This window comes from Rhinichthys klamathensis, unplaced genomic scaffold (assembly GCF_029890125.1).
Source record: "Rhinichthys klamathensis goyatoka isolate OS25496 unplaced genomic scaffold, OSU_Roscu_1.1 h1tg000011l_1, whole genome shotgun sequence".
NCBI classification, from domain to species: domain Eukaryota; kingdom Metazoa; phylum Chordata; class Actinopteri; order Cypriniformes; family Leuciscidae; genus Rhinichthys; species Rhinichthys klamathensis.
The window spans coordinates 3,648,399-3,671,658 of NW_026606564.1; the positions used below are offsets into that span (position 1 = coordinate 3,648,399).

The 23,260-nt window shown below is 38.5% G+C and overlaps 1 protein-coding gene across 2 annotated transcripts in view; it reads left to right on the forward strand.

Moving 5' to 3' along the window:
- usp33 (ubiquitin specific peptidase 33) overlaps nt 1-23,260 on the forward strand; it is a 57,571-nt gene that overhangs the window by 12,617 nt on the left and 21,694 nt on the right. Inside the window, exons 3-12 of one of the 2 annotated variants that reach the window (XM_056264162.1) lie at nt 3,270-3,323; nt 3,458-3,520; nt 13,281-13,421; nt 13,829-13,934; nt 14,026-14,095; nt 14,185-14,298; nt 14,413-14,491; nt 19,133-19,541; nt 19,880-20,014; nt 20,540-20,652. In XM_056264162.1, the coding sequence (XP_056120137.1) occupies nt 3,270-3,323; nt 3,458-3,520; nt 13,281-13,421; nt 13,829-13,934; nt 14,026-14,095; nt 14,185-14,298; nt 14,413-14,491; nt 19,133-19,541; nt 19,880-20,014; nt 20,540-20,652 (1,284 nt within the window). The remainder of the gene's footprint in view (nt 1-3,269; nt 3,324-3,457; nt 3,521-13,280; nt 13,422-13,828; nt 13,935-14,025; nt 14,096-14,184; nt 14,299-14,412; nt 14,492-19,132; nt 19,542-19,879; nt 20,015-20,539; nt 20,653-23,260) is intronic. The other variant, XM_056264169.1, reaches the window with a different exon arrangement.

Below are 23,260 nucleotides of genomic sequence, written 5' to 3' on the forward strand. Positions count from 1 at the left end.
GACCCCTTTTTTGGAGTTATAATGTGTGGCTTCCTAACAAATAAGAGCTTAGGGTTAGAATCAATGTGCAGTTCTCCATTATAGTCTAAAGCATCTGAGGTTGCTGCACCACTAATTGCTTGCTGGCGAAAGCAGATTGTACCTTTTAATAGAAGATGTTTTCAGTAGTTTTTCCATACGTTAATGTTGCAGAGCTGTGAGCTACAGTGCGTACTGACATTCAAAAGTTTGGGGTCAGTACGAATTTTTTGTGTTTTTGAAAGAAGTCTCTTGTCCTCACCAAGGCTGGATGCATTTGATCAAAATACAATAAAAACAGTAATATTGTGAAATAGTCTTATCATTTTAAATTACTGTTTTCTATTTTAAAATGTAGTTTATTCCAGTTTTGGCTGATTTTTTTTGCATCATTACTCCAGTCTTCAGTGTCACATGACCCTTCTGAAACTATTCTAATATGCTGATTTGGTGCTCAAGTAAAAACATATGTTGTTGTTGTGCTTAATATTTTGTGGAAATGGTTATAGATGTTTGTCAGAATTCCTCGTTGAATAGAAAGTTCATAAGCACAGTATTTATTTGAAATATAAATCTTGGTCACACTTTAGTTTATGGTCCAATTCTCACTATTAACTAGTTGCTTATTAGCATGCATATTACTAGGATATTGGCTGTTTATCTGTACTTAGCACATATTAATTCCCTATTCTGCATGATCTTATTCTACATCCCTTGAAGAGATAGTTCACCCAAAAATTTTAATTCTGTCATCATTACTAGGGGTGTCACGATTCTCCAAATCCTCGATTCGATTAAGTTTTCGATTCTAAGGTCACGATTCGATTCGATTCTCGATTTAAAAAAAAAAAATTTAAAGCGCAGATTGCTATGCAATTTTTAGACTACACGTGTATGCATTATGCAATATAAATTTGTTCACAATGTACACTACACCATTGCCAAATTTAAAATATAACAAAAACAAGTAACATCATAAATGTAACAATAACTTTATTAAGGCTTCTATTGGGGTTTTAGAATGAAGCTTTGAATGTCTTTCTCCGTATTTATATATGGTACACGCACATAGCAGAGCTTGCAAACTGTGGCTTTTTTGTCGACAACGCGAACGTTGTCAACATACCGCACTGCAAATCCAAAATACCTCCACACCGGCGACTTCAGAGAAGCAGGAGGGTGTTCAAGTTCCGTTGATGGGTCTTCGATATCTGCAGTTGCCATGATGTGTCAGTTAGAGGACTCGCAGCCTTTCAACAGGTGTTTTGTTTTCCGCACCGTGATGAGTCGTTCATCATGAATGAGTCATTCATCATAAACGATCTGTTCATTGCCTCTGTCACGCGACAAATGAACAAAAGACTCGGAAGGTAAAGTAATTATTTGTTCCCTGTAGTGTAAATTATTTTTCACTGCATTCATCATTATGTACATCTTCTTAATGTTCGGGGAATTTGCATGTTAATAGTATAACATTTAAAGCCCCTGAAATGACTAGAAAAAAAGTTTAGTTAATTTTGATGAACGAGATTGAACAATAGAGTCTGTAAAACGATCCGAACTTTCCATCACGGACGCGACATGGGGCGTGGCAGTATCGACGATACCATTTTTTATTTCGATTTCGATACCATTGAATTAATTTCGATCGATTTCGATTTAATATCGAAATCGTGACACCCTTAATCATTACTCACCCTCATTTTGTTCCAAACCTGTATGAGTTTCTTTCATCTGTTGAACACAAAAGAAGATATTTTAAAGAATGATGGTAACTAGCGATTTAATGGACCCCATTTACTTCCATAGTAGGGAAAAAAAAAATACTATGTGGTAGTCAATGCTTACCGACGTTCTTTAAAATATCTTCTTTTGTGTTCAACAGAAGACAGAAACTCATACAGGTTTGGAACAACTTGAGGGTGAACTATCTCTTTAATGTCACCCAATAGTAGGGGTGTAACGATATTTGAACCGAACCGAAAAACCGCGATACACCACCCACGATACGTATCGCGAAACTCTCATGGCGAACCGAACACGCCCCCCTGCTGCCCCGCCCAGCACCGGCTCATTGCACCTCATGTGTTATGTGTACACAACGAATACAGGGCTGTTGCCTAACCACCATTGACCACATATAATTGCAATAAGCTCAGTGTTTTGTTACTTTTGATAATAAGCAAGGTGTAATCTTTCAAATTATGTCTATTTGATCACGAAATGCAAACAATAGATGCCGTTTTGGCGCTCTTAGATGTGGCGTGACAGATATCACTGTATGCATGCGGCAGCGCGGAGCGCGATCATCTCTTCCTCAGTTACAGAATAAACATGAATGGACACTCGAAGGTATGTTGAAAGATACAGTATACTTACTGAAAGGCATCATAACTCGTGTAAACACTCAATCAGTGTTTCAACAGCGGAAATACGTCAATAAAACGCTTAGTTTTTCACATAGCTTTATATTTAACTTACCTCAGGCAAGTCATTCAGTGTCCACAGCTTGCTGGTTTGCTAACTCTTTCACTAAATAAATGCTATATATTAGCCTATATATTATATTTTACTTAACCTGTTTATGATATCTTGATTATTTAATGTATGTTTAAAATAGTTGTCATGAAAATAACAGCAACTGTGTAAATTATTATTTAACAATAACAAATTAGAGTAAAAACATGTTAATGCAAAAATTGCCTTATGTGCAGTTTACATGTTTTCATACAATTTGTTATTTGAGTGTTGATTATTATTATATCATTTAGGCTAAAAGTCGCTGTTGTTAAGCTTTAATGTTATAGTAATGTAACTGGGCTAACGTAAGGGCTGTAGTTTACAGCATTAGCAGATAATTTTGTTATCCTTGAGAAACGTTTACTTGTAATTGAATTAATTTAAAGACAAGGACACAATTTGTTCATTAAAGCACTGTTTAATAAAAAAATAAAAGCAATTTTAGCTTTCTAAACCCCCCCACCCCACCGAAATGAACCGAACCGAACCGAGACCTCAAAACCGTGGGACGAACCGAACCGTAAGGTTTGTGTATCGTTACACCCCTACCCAATAGCAAAACAAATAAGCTGTAATTATGAGTTTATTGAGCCAAAAGCCGTAGTTAAAAGTCGGTTAATAGTGAGAACTGGACCCTAATCTAAAGTGTAACATTATAAATGTCTTTACTGTCACTTTTGATCAATTTATTGCATTCTTACTGAATAAAGAATAAATGTGTTTGTTTACAGGGTCAGTGTCAGGACTGTAAAGTCGGAGGACCGAACCTTTGGGCCTGTCTAGAGGTAAGTTATTTTGTTTAATACGGATGCGCCGATATTAAAACACCGCATTTTGATGTTGTACCTTATAAACCTCACCAATAAATGCTGATATAAAAATTCTTTACTATTTCTTTTGATGTTTATCACTCGTTCAGAACGGCTGTTCATATGTTGGCTGTGGAGAGTCACATGCGGATCACAGCACTGTCCACTCTCAGGTTAGTCATCGTATTCTCCGTTTCTACCATTTCTTAGCTCCTTTTGAAAATGTCTAAACATTTTGTGTATTAATACCTGGTTTTATTTATAGTATTTTACAAAATATTTTATTTAGTTTAATACATGAAGAGTTTGGTTCCAAAACGCGATAAACGCCATTTAAAAAAAATAATAATAATTACTGCAAAAATCAGTATTGTATCTGGTTGGTATTGAAAAGTCAATGTTTAATTTTAAGTAAAATGCGATATCCGCCGTGTTATTCTGTCATGTTTTCTCCCTTTCTTTCCAAACCGCGACAAACGCCAGTCTCCCTTCTCTGCAGAATGCGATATATCCGCTCTCAACCAATCACAACGCACCATTCCACGCAATGTAAACAGTAACGGCAGCGCCTTAAATACACCCGGCTTCCTAGTTTTTCTTATCTATTTTGTACTTTTCGATCAACAAACAAACAAAAAAATGATTAATTTTGACGGCATTGATGAACCTGTGGTTGTTTCTGCGGTGGGTAAGATAAGGCATCGAAATCGAATCATTTACGTGAGGAGATTAAGAAGATGAGGCACTCGGGAGGAGGAAAAATGTTTTCAATCTTCTTTACAGTTCTTAATAAAAATTTTATACTAATAAACTTACGTTGTTGTGTATTTTCAACAGTTTCAATATGAAAAAAAAAACTTATATTGATTCAATGGATTAATTGCATTTTGAATAAAAAAAAATGGATTTATTGCATTTTGGGGAAAAAATAATAATTCTTTGAAAATCAAAACCTGGATTTTTTTTGTTTTTTGTTATTATGACCTACAAAAGCTATGTGAAAGTTTGAAACAGAAAATAGTGGTTTTCATCTTTCCACTTTCTTGGTAAAGAAAACACATTTTTACTCAAATTAATCTAAATGGATTTATTGCGTTTTGGAACCAAACTCTTCACATGTACTTGCAGCTTGTGACGTTTTCACCCACAGTGAGCTGTCATTGTACATTTCAGACATGATGTGTGACCCTCATAGCGATTACATGTGGATCTAGACCGGTGGATCTGATCCCTGATCACATGTGTTGATTTCACGCCTGTTATTCTGAATGATGAGATGAGTCACTGAAGTGTGTTTTGAATCCCAGCCTGGCCTGTGGCTAAACTCATCCATTATTAATAAGCGCTCCGGTGGGGATCTCACTCCCCACTAAAGCCCACTCTGATTATTACCCATTACCAAAACCCTACAGTGTCTGTGTGAAAACCTCTGAGAGCAGACAGCCATCAGACATACTTCCTTTCACAATAACCTGCATTTGTTGCAGTAAACAAAATGCAGGCCAAGTTTTTTTTTCTTCCACTAAATGGTTTTCCTCTAGCAAGGGCCTTGTGGGTATAAAGTACTGCAGGGGTGATGTATTTTTGTAGACCAACTCTGAATAGCATCACCCTGGTTCCCTCGACAAAAACCCAATAGGATTTTTCCATTGGCTTTTGGATTATTGTAGAAAATAAGGTCATTACGGTCACATGACTTCAACGTCACCACCTTTAAGGCCCTGTTTACTTCTGGTATTAATTAGAGCCCGACCGATATGGATTTTTGGGGGCCGATGCCGATACCGATATTAGGGAGTAAAAAAAGCCCGATACCGATATATCGGCCGATATTATTTATGTGTATATTATAATACAGGAACAATATTATTTATCTGTATTATAGTACAGTATACCAGTCAAAAGTTTGGACACTTTCCTATTGGTGTGTACAAACTTTTGATGGGTACTTTACACAGTAGCTATAAACAGAATAAATATATTTTATAAACACGTTTTGCAATGATCACTCAAATGTGGTAATCAAACACTTGTGTGACACAGATATGTAATGGAGGCAGGGGGAATGATAGAATGAGAATTATACAGCTGAGCTGTAACCAAACTAGTTTGCTTTGCATGTTATATTATATTATATTCTAAATACTGTTGCATAATCTTCACTAACGACTTTGTCTTTTAATTTAGTCATAACCTGTATCAATAAATATATAAAAAGTGTCACTGACAACCTTATTATCTTCTATTTTAATTCCTCTAATCTCTACCAGTGGAGGAAGAACTCAGATCTTTTTACTAAAGTAAAATTAATAATATCATAATGAAAACGTTTTTAATTACATATGTACAGTACTTTTATACTATTTTAAATAATTAGTAAGCAAAATGTAGGCTACTAAACGTGAAACTAGGCTACTCTTTATGCAAAATGGCCCTATATAAAGTGTTATAATTATATACATTTTTGGAATATTGCTTGATGTTGTAACGTAGCGTTATCAGGCAGAATGAGCTTTAACACGGTGTCTACACCGGACGCGGCCGTTACTGCTTGCTTCGCAACAGCTGTTTTACCCGAGACAAAGCAGAATCAGTTTACTGTTGGAGATCGCTCGCGCCACGCATTTTAATCAATATGTTTCATCAACCAATTGCCTTAATAAATAAGAAGTAGGCCTAAATATAGCAGACAATATAATCAGGACTTCTCAGCTGCGCGCTTGCAATAGTCACAAGCTCACACAATACGTGACAGAGGCTTGTAGCAGAGAAATCAATTCTGTGAATTACACTGCGCAAATCACAAGTAGGCTACTACCCACCGGATGAAGAAGGGTTGGCTCTCAGTCTCCACAGGCTACATAAAATATTCATTTTATTTTATTTTTCGTGTTCGCATTTATGAGGAAAAAACAATGTTACAGACGCGACAGTTCAGCACTGCGGACGTGAGCGCTCTGAAAGCGGCACTAAAATATGCTTTGAAACTTTCACATAGACATCAAACAGAAAGCACAAAACCTTTCGTTTCAAAGTGAATTTCGTTTTGTATTAATTGTATCGTAATTTTAATCAATGTTTCATCAACCATTTGCCTGGATTTAATTTATAAGAAGTAAATATAGCAGACGATAGATAATCTCGACACGGAGGCGCCTGCGGGTGAACTGGAGCTCGTCTCATGAACCGAAACTCAGCGTATAGACCTGAGAATTGAAATATATCTATATTGAAATGTCTACTTTTAAACAGAACAATTCAAAACGAAAGTCAGACAGATTCATGCAATCGTATGAAATGTGCATTTCTCTCTGGCACGCCTTCACTGAAGATCGCGAGTCAGCATCGTCAACTTCATCTTTGGCTGACACTGACTGAAAACACTTGTTTATTAATAAACAATTAAAATGTCTCCTTGCTATATTTGTTGTATTCATAATCATTACTTTTGCCAGTTCTTGTGACAGCTTTTAGGTGCTTTATTGGCAGCGCCACCCTTACATGAATCACCGCACCCGCATTTTTAAAAATATTAATTTATCGGCCATTATAAATGCCGATACCGATAGTTAGGAAAATGCCTAAAATCGGCCGATAATATCGGCCCGCCGATATATCGGTCGGGCTCTAGTATTAATATGCGTTTTGTTCGATCGGATCACAAGTGGATGACGCTAAATACAGGTGTAAACGGGGTTAAAAAAAATTTGAGCTTGTCCACGTTCGACCACTTCCAGAGGTAGTCGAAAACGCATTCGACCGGATTGCTTTCGTAGTGTAAACGCTCATGTGATCGAATGAGTTCGAACAGCCACAAAAGACCATCTACTCTCCGTCAACTGAGTAAACTAGCGCGCTAGCCAGACGGGATTTAAACTTTGTCGCCATTTAAGACCCAAGCTTGGTTTGAAGATGAAAAACTTACCGAACACAATGACTTACTCTCACCATTCCTGATTTCTAACACACACTCAAAGCATTTGGTGTGATTCTAGCGGCTCTCAGAGCAGAAACGAAAGCTGCTGCTCTCCGTATGTTTTTTCCGTTGTCTCCGGGCGCATTAATATGTAAATCACACAAGCTTATTTCGTAGTTGAGAAGAGACGGAAGTAGTGGAAAGTGAAAAAAAAAAAGATGTTTCATGTCCTCGACAACCTCTGTAGTCCCATTTAGTCACTTGCTAGCAACCACCTTTTTTAAGGGTATAAGCTTTAAAATAATCACAAAGGCTATTACTGTATTTAGTACTTAGTTTTTTATATAAAGCACTTTCAAAACAATACTCTAGCAGTACAAGCATAAAATAAATACATAAAACACAACAAACGCAGCAAATATCATCCGTCATGCTACATATCACTTACAATGATCAGACACTCGAAAGCCAAGGATAAGAATAAGAAAGCCTTTGGACCAAATTTGAAAGTGTCAATGAGGAATGCCCCGATAGTCTTGCTTGATCCTAATGCCACATCACATCCTGCTCTGCCCATCAGGGCAATGCAAGTGTCTTTGTAGACACATAAAGATTATTATTATTTAATCCTGTTTTCAATCATGTAAATTCCCAGGGTCATGAGTGTGCTTTGCGTTTACCACAATGTATAATGTAGATGAGTTTTCTATCATGTTAGCCTTGCTGTGCTGCGAGTTCAATTAGATATGGGCATGTATTACATCTCGGTCACTGTGGTCGGAGTGGCAGATGTTGGCAGGGCTTGTATTTTGGCGCAGCTCTCATAAATGTTTTATCTGTCCCTGTCTGCACCAGTTGTAGTGCCGCAGTGAAAGCCAATCCAGACACATGAATAATGCAGAGACCCCTCAGCCACCGCTGTGTGTGCAAACCTTGACCTAACGTCACCACTCCCCATTTCCCCTACTACGCTTTCATTCTTGTAGCAATACACTTTCGTTTCACCCTACATTTTGAAGAGTCTTTCTGTTGCATTATATGTAGAGAAGTAGATCAGTACTCAAGCTGCCTTTATTTGGGAAGCAGAAACGCACTGATGTGGAAGTTCTGGTTGAAACCAGTAGCGGATAAGTGGCCGAGGCTATTCAAACATTTACTTATTATTGTTGTTGGTACACAGTATTGCCCCACAGTCGTCAAAGTCACACGTTTTGGTGAACTTTGCCATTTTCGAGCTGAAATATGGCATTTAGCCTATGTAATTTGATTTGATCCAGAACTTGTGATATTCTTAAAGGGTCCCTATTATGGATTTTTGAAAATGACCTTTCATGTAGTGTGTACCATAGCTCTAAGTGAATGAAAACATCCTGCAAAGTTTTAAATCTGAAAGGGCACCGTATATAAAGTTATTGGGCCCTATTTTAACGATCTAAAACGCAAGTGTCAAGCGCAAAGCGCAAGTAACTTTGTGGGCGGATCTCGGCGCTGTTGCTATTTAACCGGCGGGATAAATGACTCTTGCGCTCTACGCAAATCTAAAAGGGCTTGGTCTGAAGTAGCTTTATTGTTCATAAGTGTGGTTTGGGCGTAACGGGAAACAAACCAATAAGAGCGTTAAATCACATTCCCTTTAAGAGCATGATGAACGAGGTGCGCTTGTTCCATGGCGCAATACTATTATAACGGCGCATTTACCAGGCGCGCTTCAGAATCGGTTCACAGCCGAGGAGATCGATGTTCTCGTCAAGGCCGTAAAAGAAGGAGAAGTGACATTGGGGATGGGACAAACCCACCCAAATTAGCTTCGGTTAAACATGCATATAATAATTTGTGTAAATGTGTAAGCTTTATGCCTATTTTTCCCATCGTCATGGACACAACAATGATTTCCCTCGTGTTTTAATATTTTTCCTTATAATAATTAGGGGTGGTTAATCTGTCTGATTTTCCCGATTCGATTCGATTATTGAAGTCCCGATTCGATTACAGTCGATTTTCGATTATTAACGATTCTCGATTAGCGATTATTGATTTTTCATTTCACAACAGTAAACGAAAATACACTACAAAGTGTTTGCAGTATTAAAAAAAGTCAGCTGCTGAATTACTTAACTCTTTTATTGAGTAACAACAACTCAAAGCACTTTCTGTGTCGTGTAGTTATAACTTCAGAATTATTTGTATGTAGCTTATGTTCTGTAGAACACAGAAATGAATACATCACATTGTGTTGTGACTCATCAAGTTGAACTAAACAATAACAAATAAATGAAAGGCTTATTTCCTTTAGGAAGTAGATCAGAACCAACATACTGTAGAAATTGGACAATTTTCTTCTAGAAAGACAAGGTGTTGTAGCAAGCAACGCTCGTTAGGCCGGAGACACACTGGCTGCGTGGCGTGAGCGTGGCGTTTCTGTTGCGTGTCAGCTGCGTCGCGTTTTCTGTGTCTTTGCACACCAGAAACGTGTCTGACGCGGCGCCGCTGCTGCTAGGTGACATAGAGGGACAGTCTACATTTGGGTTAGCGGTGTGTTAATCCTTACTACAACAATTTCAACTCTTGCCTCTTGCCTTTACGACAACAATTTCAACTGTTATCACACATCTTCCAAAATCCGAAAAATAGGGAAGTGGGCTGTCTGTTTATTTCAATAACATTTACAAATTTTGTGTAGCTTTAAAGAGCCTATATTTAGCCTGATGGTGGACCGTCACTCAGAAGACACACTATGTTGTTATTGTAGCCTATTATCTTTATATCCTCCTGAGGCCCAGAACGTTTTTTTCTAAAGTTTTTTTTCTTCTTCATATAATCACATTGTTAAAGGGATACTCCACTTTTTTTGGAAATAGGCTCATTTTACAACTCCCCCAGAGTTAAACTGTTGAGTTTTACCGTTTTTGAATCCATTCAGCCGATCTCCGGTTCTGACGGTACCACTTTTAGCATAGCTTAGCATACATCATTGAAGTGGACAAGACCATTAGCATTTCTCATTAAAAAATGACCAAAGTGTTTCGATATTTTTCCTATTTAAAACTTGACTCTTCTGTAGTTACATCGTGCACTAAGGCCGACGGAAAATGTAAAGTTGCGATTTTCTAGGCTGATATGGCTAGGAACTATACTCTCATTCCTGCGTAATAATCAAGAAACTTCACTGCCGTACCATGAGAGCAGCAGGCGTAATGATGTGACGCAGCGCCTGAAAATAGGCCACCTTCCGTCAACACAACGGAACTATTTTCAGGCGCTGCGTCATATCATTACGCCTGCTGCTCTCATGGTACGGCAGTGAAGTTTCTTGATTATTACGCAGGAATGAGAGTATAGTTCCTAGCCATATCAGCCTAGAAAATCGCAACTTTACATTTTCCGTCGGCCTTAGTGCACGATGTAACTACAGAAGAGTCAAGTTTTAAATAGGAAAAATATCGAAACACTTTGGTCATTTTTTAATGAGAAATGCTAATGGTCTTGTCCACTTCAATGATGTATGCTAAGCTATGCTAAAAGTGGTACCGCCAGAACCGGAGATCGGCTGAATGGATTCAAAAACGGTAAAACTCAACAGTTTAACTCTGGGGGAGTTGTAAATTGAGCCTATTTCCAAAAAAAGTGGAGTATCCCTTTAAGAGCATAAGAAACAAATGAAAAAAAAGAGATATTTTATTCATATGTTATGCTATGACCTCTGTAGTGAACACCAGGACTCGATTGTTTAAAAAATAAAAATGACATAAATTTGTATATAGGCAAAAATAATGGCAATATTTGAAAATCTTTATTATTATTTGTTTAAATTACATTGATATCTGAATTTATATCAAAACCTAGACTTTCAAACATCAAAATGTAATTTATTAATATGTATTCGTGTACAAAATGACATATAAACATCGTTTCCTATTCTATTTTGCCTGGAAACGCTTCCAACACGCTTGCGTGTCGCGTGAAAAATAGGCGTCGGTTCTATTTCTAGCATGCACGCGTTATCCGCGCGGCTCATGCAGGCAGTGTGCAAGCTCTAACCTGTTAACATGGGAGCCGAAATAAAAACGGACACACCACGCAGCTGAGACGCCGCCACGCAGCCAGTGTGTCTCCGCACACCTGCTCTCACTCGCTCTAGCTGCCGTTACACGCGCTTGCTAACTGGGCGCGTTCGTGACGTTCAACTTCCGGTATAACATTTTTTACAAATGTTATAATGCAATAATGCAAAAAATAAAATAATGCAAATTTTTTTTTATATATATATAATAAAAAATCGATTTTTGAAAATGTAATAATCGATTCATACTCGTCCATAACATACTCGCGATTAATCAATAATCGATTTTTTTCACCACCCCTAATAATAATGTATAATTTGCAAAAAGTAAAATGCATCTGTGTAGATGAGAGAATCCTCTACAGTGTATGCGCGTTGTTTACACTCTGTATTATGGCCAAGCATGCGCGCTTAAAATAGCATCTGAATGTACGCGCAACGCGCCGCTGACTTTAGACTAGGTTTTTTCTGGTCAGTGGCGCAATCGTTTTCTGGAACTGCAAAATAGCACCAGGGAACGTTTGCGCCGAAACACCCCTCCTTTTTTGCGCTGAACTGCCCAGGGAGCGCAAGTTCATTCCCTAGTTTGCCGGCGTGCGTCTGTGGAGGGAAAAGTCTGCTTTGCGCGGGTGCAAAATACGAATGACACATGCGTCAGTGTACAAAGTCAATTGCGCTGGGTGCAAGATAGGGCCCATTGTCTTTCCAAAGTAAGAGTCGACTCCGAGTCAATGGAATGAAACGTTTTTCAAACGAGTCATAAGCCGTTTCGTTGTGACGTCAAGACGAAACATTCGCATATTGCCCGCCCACTTATACAGACACCAGGGAAAACTTGAACCTCAAACACTTCAGCTGATTCCTGTGGGGACTGGACAGCATCATGTCAAGAAGACCCTGTGCTCTACAATGTGACGGTAAAGACAGTTTTCAGACGGTAAAGCCCAAGGACGAGCATGTGAAGAATCAGTGGTTAAAATTCATCTTTACCACAATACCACACCAGTATAAACTTTTGCTGTGTTCCCTTTATTTTACTGACGACTGCTTCTCAAATCTCGGAGTTCAATGCAGGATTCGCAAACCGCTTGCTTGAGAATCATTGAAAATGTGGTGATGTGCAAATGTATATTATGAGGAAATTAAACCGTTCTTCCTCCTCCTTCTCATTATTCTTCTATTCCTCCTCCTCCTCCTCCTCCTCCTTCTGATATTGGTGGTATTGACATGGTCTCCACTATACTGTGCATCTCTAGTTATAGCTACCCTGGAAATCCAGGGTTCTCGCGAGAGCACAATTTGAATTTGCTCAGCGAGTCACTCTGGCATCGAGTAATGATGCTCATTAACTATGTCCTTGTAGCCGAGCTGCACCAATCACTTTGGTGTATCTGATATAGGCGGGCCAGAGGCGAGCTACACAGATGACGACAGCGCTGCGACGTCGAAGTCATTAGTAAACATCGCAAGATGGCTATTGATGAACACCAGTTGTTTGAAACGGCTTTGGCCGCTACAATGAACGAGATAGACTTGGCTTTTTATCTAAAAGAGGAACAGAAGACGGCGCTCGAATCGTTCCTTTGCAAGAAGAACGTTTTTGCTGTTTTGCCGACCGGACACGGCAAGAGTCTAACCAGTTAGCCCCGCTGGTAGCTAAGCGTATGGGGCGTATTGTTGTGATTGGTCGTAGTGTTATCCAATTGCGTGCAGTGAGATTTTCAAATGCATGCTTGGTGCCGTCCCTCGAGTTGGGCGATTTTCATTACTCAATGCCAGACCTTTAATCTTTCAGATTTGGGTCTGGATTTCCAGGCTAAGTTATAGGAATTTTTTCATGACTTTTTTTTTTTTTTTTTGTGGTTTATATTTTATTTGCATTTTGAATGTTAAACTGGCAGATACACTTTTATTTTCATTCACATGTCCACCTAAGCACTGTGCCTTTTTCTTCCAGGAGACGCGGCACAACCTGACAGTGAATCTGACCACTTTGAGAGTGTGGTGCTACGCCTGCACAAAGGAGGTGTTCCTGGAAAGAAAACTGGGTCCACACACACACTCACCCAGCGCTGCCAAACCCATCTCTCCAGTACAGGTCAGAGCTCTGATGCAGCTTTCCTTTGAATGCAAAGCGGCAAAACATGGTGTGAAAGTTCGGTTCTGCGTAGATAAAATCCTCCATTATATATGCAACGGCGTCTTTGCAGTGCAAACTTGGCTATAAAATGTTTGCTAGGAAGACAAGACCAATCACAATCTTGGTATGCAAATATGTGTCAGGCAGAAGACAAATCATAACATTTAATACATAATATTTGTCAGTTATGTTTTGAATGCTGAACATTATCAGTGTCTGGAATTTTTTTGTCCCCCTTTCTTTTCTTTTAATTTAATTTAAAGAAAGACAGCACACCTGTTAATTTTGAGGCCACAGTTTTTCTGAACATAGTTTATGGTTTTGCATAAGGTGTGCTGTTGCTGATCATCTCTCTGTTCTCTCAGGATTCCAAAGCTCCCGGGAGCCCCACCTCCTTGAGAATCCCTCCCGCGGGAAACTGTGATGACCTGGACATGGAAACTGAGGAGGAGGACGAACTGAGGACCAGAGGTCCTTCGTCTCTCATGTCTAGAGTTCTGTGCTTTTGCTCTGCATCGCAAACACTGTTAGTCTGAACCTGGCCATCCGTTTCTCCTCACAGGTCTGACTGGACTGAAGAACATCGGCAATACCTGCTACATGAATGCAGCGCTCCAGGCGCTCTCTAACTGGTAAGAAGAACCACAGAAATGTGTCGCTAATGTGTTCTAATTGTTCTCTTCCAGTCTTTTCCACTCTCTCTTTTTGGTTTATCTTCTAGTCCTCCACTGACTCAGTTTTTCTTGGACTGTGGCGGTCTGGTGAAGACAGACAAGAAGCCAGCGCTATGCAAGAGCTATCAGAAACTCATCACAGACCTGTGGCACAAAAACAGGTACATTATTCTTGTGCCATTTCCTATTTTATTCTCATTTTTTCCTCAAGAAACATGTTTTCAATATAACTTTTATTGCTTTTGATTTTTTTTTTTTTTTGTGTGTGGTTGCAGGAACTCCTATGTTGTTCCCACAAATCTATTCCAGGGCATTAAGGCTGTAAACCCAATGTTTCGTGGTTATTCCCAACAGGTATGCACCATTATTACTATTCTGTCCTATATTATGGCTTATATTATCGGTCAAAAGTTTGGGATCAGTAAAGTTTATTTAGCAAGGATATACATTAAATTGATCAAATGTGTCAGTAAATACATTTTATAATGTTTCATAAAAATTATATTTTAAATAAATGCTGTTTTTTCCCTGTGAATCAAAGAATCCTGACAATTGTATTCAACTTTGATAATAAGAAGAATTGTTCAAATCAGTATATTAGAATGATTTCTGAAGGATCATGTGACACTGAGAACTGGAGTAATGATGCTGAAAATTCAGCTTTGACATCACAGGAATTAATTTCATTTTAAAATATACTAATATCGAATACAGTTATTTAAAATTGTAATTATTAATCCATTTTTGATCAAATAAATACCGCCTTGCTTAGCATAAGAAACTTCTTTCAAAAACATAAAAAGTCTTTTTGAACATGAGTGTATTTTAAAATATTCATTCTATTTGGTCAATTTATGCACAATAAAAAACTAAAATCATTTGTTGATGACAGTTGCTTTTGTGAATTTAAGCATCACAACATTATAATGTACAGAATGAAAGACATTAATTTTGAGATTTGCTAAAGATATGTGTTATTAAATTGTTAGTGTTTTTTATCGATTAGATGATGAAAAGGGTAATCTAAATATAAAAATAAGAGGAATTTTAATCCATGATGAAATAGCCAGTACCATCCAATACACACAAAAATTAAAATTCTCTAAAATTGTCTGTTAACGATATGAAAAACGACATTTTGTGAATTGTAAGGCCCTATGACTTCCACAATGTGGAAACACTGTTGTTAAACTCTGTTGTGCAGCACATTGACAAAAAGGCTGTTTTATTGTATTTTCATTGTTCATTTGATTAGATTTATTCAATTATTCATGTTTTATAGGCCCCTAAATTCATATAAAAAGAGGACTAGCCTCACCCAGACCAGCCCAACTTAGTCAACCAATGGCATGAGTTTGTGGCGGGACTATCCTTTCATTTCAACCAATGACAGATGAGGTCAAGCTCAAATGATCTTGCTAGCAGAGGGAATTTCATCTGTTAGAGCCTCTGACTGTTTCACTTCGTTCTGTTTTTTTTTCATCCTTTTTCTTGCCATACTTTGTCCTCCAGCTGCATTTAAACAGTAAAGACCCTGTTTTAGTCTTGCATATGAGAGATGTTGTTCTCTTATATGGAGCACAAACTGATTCAGAGTCTCTCTATATGTTTGATCACCTCCAAACTGTGGCTTACATCCATTGTCACGCCTGGCTGGAGAGGAAGGCCGTTTGGAGAATTAGTGTTGACATGAATGGGCCATCACAGGCTTTTCAGAGACTCAGATAGTCTGTGGACTCCTGTAGAGGGGGCATTCAGTCAATGAATTCCTTGTTTTAAAGTCAACCCCTCTACTAAGTATGAAGGGAAATGGGCATTGGTTGACATCATCATACAGCCAGGAAACCCTTTGTCCTTGTACTGCATTGACATTATACAGCGATGGCCTTCTGGTCTAATTTGCTGTGTTCTGTTGTTAGAAACTTGTTTGCATACCAGGATTCTTAATATCAGGATGTTAGAATGCCAGTTGGGCTTGTTGCCATGTGGATGAGCCAGTAATGACTAATGTTCTAATAAGCTTCAGCTGTTCCTATGGTGATGGGGTCTCTGCGGGTCTCTGGCTAATCTCTGGTTTATAAAAGTGATGCTTCATGAATTTTGCATTCTTTTTATAATACCTGTAAATGTGTGCGTGACTGTCAGGTCAGGGCACACGTCAGGACTTAACCGTCAAATTTAATGGACAGGTCTTCAAGACAAATGTAATTGAAGAGATAGTTTACCCAAAAATGTAAATTCTGTCATTTGCTGGCCGAGATATCAGTACTGGCAGATATATCTGCTCATTTTTTCTCAATCACCTCCTGCTATTGGACAGACTTGCAGAATAATTAATGGTTGACTATGAATACATGCTTTCGCACCAGAGGAACGTTTTCATAGTTACTATAACTAATGTACCCACTTTTTGGCGCACCGCAGGTACTGGGAAAAAATTGAGTTCTAGGAACGCCTTTTGGGGGTCTAAACAGGGCTCGACATTAAGGCTTGTCCGCTTGTCCGGGACAAGTGGATTTTTTGTAGGACAAGTAGAAGAGAAAATTAGTTAAATTTCAAACAAAATAAAATGCCATGTTACTTCACGTTATGTGCCACTCGTTACGTCTATTTTACAGATTTAATTTGACCGATTTGAAACGAACACATTTTTTCGCGCTGCCTGTGAATGTCCTGAATGTGACTCACAGAAAGACGCGCGCCAGTATAATGCGCATGCACAGACCGCGCGCCAGAAGTTCTCTTTCGCGCTTGAACGAACATCAACAACACACACAATTAAGCCAAAATGTCATTTGTCGAGTATCTTCATAACATAAGAACAGTCTTGAGAGTTGTGACTCGTGAGAGAATGAGGCGCGTGTGATATCCGCGTCTCTGTCCACAGCGGCTGCTCTTAAAGGGCCAGCTACCAATAAAGCGTTCTGTCAGTAAAGTTACTGAAAGAACAAAGGGAACAGAGAAAATTACTCACTGCTCTTGACTAAAGAACTTGTGTAGCTTCAATAAGTAGTAGTCTATATATAATTTATAATTTATGCAGCCCAGACTGTTTGATAACTTTATTCAACTTCTGTATATGTCCTACCTGTTAGACAGTTAATTTTTATCCAGACATCAATGGCTTATTGATCATTATAGGTGTTATCAATCATTTAGTTGTTATTGCTAATTTCAGAATTATCACTAATCTGTGTGTGCATTTGGTTTAGAACCAAACAAGTTGACTCATGAAACCATTTGTTTATTATATCGCAATCGCATATCACAACCGCAACATTGAACTCAATAATCGCAATATGACATTTTCCCCAAATCGTGCAGCCCTAGATAAAATTATAAATCTTTACCCGGACAAGTGACTTTTGTGCATGGACAAGAGAAACATAAATTTACTTGTCCGAAGGACAAGTGCCTCAAAAAGTTAATGTCAAGCCCTGCTAAATTAGAGTAGGGTCTAACCTTGAGAGTAGGGTCTAACCCACACAATAGGAACGATCAGTGATGTAATTGTACTAGGGGTGGGAGAAAAAATCGATCCATCGATGCATCGCGATTCTCTCTCCAACGATTCTGGATCGATTCTGAGAATTCCAGAATCGATTCTGAGCTTAGTTTTTAACCAGATGTGCGATGACGTTGAGTTTGCTTTAGAAACACCTGTATTCTGCTTGCTTCCAATTCCTCACACACATACACCACTCGAACCTTCCGTAAAATAATCTTTCATAAAGTTCGGAAAGGTTGAAGCGAATAACACGGACATTCACAGGCTTCATTGCACAGGATACGCTGTGAGAGACGCGCGCTTTCTTTGATGTTACACTTGAAGTGTGCAGTCTCGCCCATCTGTATTTTCCTTACAATTGCTCTACGAAGTCATCATTTATGTGGTTTGGAATGCAGTGGACTTTTATATTTAAAATATGAACCTCACTAACAGAAGGCTGCTTTCAATTTCAAATGCTGACGCGCGCTTTGTTTGTGAGACTGCTCGCGCATGCGGCTGTGCGACTCCGTGTAGTGGTTTAATGTACTTGTGCAAAATTAACGTAAACACAGTCAGTTATGTCTTAAGGGATTAAACAGACAGGACACACCGGATTACTTCTTTTATTTCAAAAGAGATGCGTGCGTGAATGCAGCTTAATAGATCTTCTGCAGTCTATGATGTCATAGTAAAAAACAACAGTAAAGATGAAGAAAAATCACTCAGTTCTTGAATGGAAAACGTTCAGATAATCTATAGGCTACTGAAAGCACTTTTTGTTTGTTGTTTGTTATATTTTGATATATAATATTAAGGGGAATATTAAGACGAATTAAGTAAATTCGGCCAGAATTTAACTAAATTTAAACATGGATTTAACTGAAACTTGGGAGCAAATTAATAAAAAATGCCGGCACAATTTAATAAACGGGGAGTTCTTAATTTGTGGCGACGATAACTAGTTTTCTTCCACATATCATGTGCAGGGCTACTTAAAATAATGTGTTTCAGGAACTGGAAATCTTTGATTTTATGTGATGCTTCATCCAGTCCACTAGATGGCAGTGCAAGTCCAATATACTGTTATATTGGGCAGCGCAACATAAACAAAAAATTACCGAGTGCACCTTTAAAGGCCGGTTAACACCAAGAACAATAACTATAAAGATAACGATAATTATTTAAGCGTCCACACCAAAGCATTATAACGTGCTGTTTATTATGAGCGACGTTGTCAATATTTTTATCATTCATCAATTCATCAGCTGAAAAAAAAAAGCATTCTGAAAGTGAATTTAATGATATTGTACCTCTGTGTTGTTATCGTTATAGCTGTGGAGTGAACTTCCCTATTCTTACTGAATTAGAACGATTATTACAACTTTGTAGTCTTGTTGTTATCATTATAGTTCTATTCCTTGGCGTGAACGGGCCTTAGCATAGAGTTTAAACATTCTTTGTTTGTTCTTATTTTGTAAAACACTAAAATCTCTCTCCATCCTAAGGACTCTCAGGAGTTCCTGCGTTGTCTGATGGACCAACTCCACGAGGAGCTCAAGGAGCTCATTCCTGAACCCGAGGACCCAAACCAAGCTTTGGCCATGGATGACAGTCCCGACGAGGACAACCACAGCCAATCCGACGACTTCCAGTCCTGCGAGTCGTGCGGCAGCAGCGATCGTGCCGAAAGCGAAGGCCCCAGAGTCCCAGAAGACATCAACGAAGCGGAGATGCTGATGCCAGAGCAGAACCAAAACAACCGGGATTGGCAGAAAGAGAAAAATCTCATCAACAACTTGTACCGTGCCGGTTCCCATTGTGACCTGGATAAAGACGTGGACACGACCACCGAGTCTAGGCCGATTATCAGCAGCCAAGGAGCCATTAAAGCTCAGGGCCGAACTTCAGGTGAACGTAAGGACGTTAATGAAATCAAGTTAATTATACTAACATGTCAGTCTGATATCCCTGGTAAACTCACTGAAAAGTGAGGTAAAAAAGTTTGAAATAGCTGCCCAATGCTAGACTGTTTACGAACATTTTGAAAGCATCTGATCTCAGCGATGGGGATATGTCGGCACTCCAGTGTTTTTATGATTTTACTTGCGTCCAACCTTGATGAATGAGGAATTTTGGAATTTCGTTCTTTAATTTGGACGGATGGATATCAGGGCCTTACTTGGAATAAATGAAGGTCTGTGAATGTTTTGCTTGCTTTTCTTGACTAAATTCTGTGTTTCCTCTTTGTTCAGATTCAAACCCTGAAACCCATGTCAGCAGTAGCGTCAGGCCGCAGAGTCCCTGTGGAAATGATGGAATCACATCTAGACTGTCCTGCAGTCCCCCCAAATCCATGTGGACAAACCTGAGCTCAACTCACAAGAAAGGTACCAGAATTTCAGGCGAAATCACTTCGGGAATGAACTAGTTTTATATACTAGTTATTTAAATGTATTACTTTTTTATAGGGCTGTCAAATGATTAATCGTGATTAATCACATCCAAAATAAAAGTTTTTTTTACATAATATATGTGGGTGCATCGTGTATAATTATTTTATAAATATAAATACACACACATGCTTGTATATATTTAAGAAATATTTTCATGTGTATACTGTATATAGATTTATATATAATTTATATTATATATAAATATAAATATTTTATATATAAATTATATTTTTTTCTTAAATATACATGCATGTGTGTGTATTTATATATATATACAAAATAATTATACACAATCCACCCACATATATTATGTAAAAAAAACTTTTATTTTGGATGTGATTAATCGTGATTAATCATTTGACAGCCCTACTTTTTTATTGTTGTTTGCTTATTTCCATAACCTGAACTGAAACAGATTTGACATTGATCCTAAATGGTTGTGGTATGTCATGTTGACAGTACCCTCGTTCAACCCACCTAAGAGCAAGCGGCAGAGGAAATATCGCAGCATCATCTCTGAAGTGTTCGACGGCACCATTGTCAGCTCAGTTCAGTGTCTGACCTGCGACCGGGTGAGTGACTTGTGTGTTTTTCACCCAAACAACCTCGCTTTGACAAAGTGAACACAAGCATTTGATTCTTCAGTTAGCAGAGAAAAGCATTTTAAAAATAACAGAGGACAACGTACTTGTGATTGACTGATATATGGAGTTCCTGCAGATTAGCTGCTAGACTTTAATTTAGTATGACGTTGTTATTAGTGTGACACTAGAAAAACCAAGGTCAAAGGTTGATAGGTTAATAAACAGATATAAGCTACGGGTTGTTCATTGTCAGAAAACCCTAAAAATGTGGTGTAACATGAAAGCAATTTATTCTTAAAGCAAAACTTTCTTAAGCAACCTTTTACACATCAAATGAGTATTAAGTCGTTGATTTGATGTTGTGTTCATTGAGCCATTGATGATCTGTGTTCATTTTTACAGTTTTGTTTGTCATAATTTCTCTTGACTAAAATGCCATGTGTATATACAGTGAGGAAAATAAGTATTTGCAAGTTCTCCCACTTGGAAATCATGGAGGGGTCTGAAATTGTCATCGTAGGTGCATGTCCACTGTGAGAGACATAATCTAAAGAAAAAATATCCAGAAATCACAATGTATGATTTTTTAACTATTTATTTGTATGATACAGCTGCAAATAAGTATTTGAACACCTGAGAAAATGAAATGAAATGAAATGAAATACACTTTATTGTCCCCAAAGGGGAAATTTGTGTTGGACTCAAGGTGTTTACATTGACATTGAAACATTGAAATGCATACATTAAAATCACTAGTATTATAATAAATAACAATTCCTAAACACAAACATACATATACATACACATATATACACATCATTCATCATTTAACAATTTAATTGAAAAAGGGATAAAAGACTTCTTAAAACGGTTATATCTACACATCGGAAATCTGTATCGTCTTCCAGAAGGTTACAATTCATACTCAGTGTACAGAACATGCAATGGATCAACCACGATTTTATGTGCTTCTCTCAGGACCGATTGTTCATATAATGACTCAAGAGACAAAAATTCTTTTCTCCCAATGGTCTTCATCGCTATTCTAACCAAACGTGCAAGCTTCGACTTTACCTGAACTGTAAGGTTACCAAACCAAACTGTAATGCCATATCTGACTATGCTCTCTATAACTGCCTGATAAAACAACCACATAATTTTCTGGTCCACTCCATAAAGTCTGAGTCTACGTAAAAAATACAGTCTTTGCTGCACACGAGAACAAATTATATCAACATGAATCCCCCAACTTCAATGTTAATATTTGGTACAGTAGCCTTTGTTTGCAATTACAGAGGTCAAACGTTTCCTGTAGTTTTTCACCAGGTTTGCACACACTGCAGGAGGGATTTTGGCCCACTCCTCCACACAGATCTTCTCTAGATCAGTCAGGTTTCTGGGCTGTCGCTGAGAAACACGGAGTTTGAGCTCCCTCCAAAGATTCTCTATTGGGTTTAGGTCTGGAGACTGGCTAGGCCACGCCAGAACCTTGATATGCTTCTTACAGAGCCACTCCTTGGTTATCCTGGCTGTGTGCTTCGGGTAATTGTCATGTTGGAAGACCCAGCCTCGACCCATCTTCAATGCTCTAACTGAGGGAAGGAGGTTCTTCCCCAAAATCTCGCAATACATGGCCCCGGTCATCCTCTCCTTAATACAGGCTGGTCGCCCTGTCCCATGTGCAGAAAAACACCCCCAAAGCATGATGCTACCACCCCAATGCTTCACAGTAGGGATGGTGTTCTTGGGATGGTACTCATCATTCTTCTTCCTCCAAACACGGCGAGTGGAATTATGACCAAAAAGTTCTATTTTGGTCTCATCTGACCACATGACTTTCTCCCATGACTCCTCTGGATCATCCAAATGGTCATTGGCAAACTCAAGACGGGCCTTGACATGTGCTGGTTTAAGCAGGGGAACCTTCCGTGCCATGCATGATTTCAAACCATGACGTCTTAGTGTATTACCAACAGTAACCTTGGAAACGGCGGTCCCAGCTCTTTTCAGGTCATTGACCAGCTCCTCCCGTGTAGTTCTGGGCTGATTTCTCACCTTTCTTAGAATCACTGAGACCCCACGAGGTGAGATCTTGCATGGAGCCCCAGTCCGAGAGAGATTGACAGTCATGTTTAGCTTCTTCCATTTTCTAATGATTGCTCCAACAGTGGACCTTTTTTCACCAAGCTGCTTGGCAATTTCCCCGTAGCCCTTTCCAGCCTTGTGGAGGTGTACAATTTTGTCTCTAGTGTCTTTGGACAGCTCTTTGGTCTAGTGTCTTTGGACAGCTCTTTGGTCTTGGCCATGTTAGTAGTTGGATTCTTACTGATTGTATGGGGTGGACAGGTGTCTTTATGCAGCTAACGACCTCAAACAGGCGCATCTAATTTAGAATAATAAATGGAGTGGAGGTGGACATTTTCAAGGCAGACTAACAGGTCTTTGAGGGTCAGAATTAGCTGATAGACAGGTGTTCAAATAATTATTTGCAGCTGTATCATACAAATAAATACCGTAGTTAAAAAATCATATATTGTGATTTCTGGATATTTTTTTTTATATTATGTCTCTCACAGTGGACATGGACCTATGACAA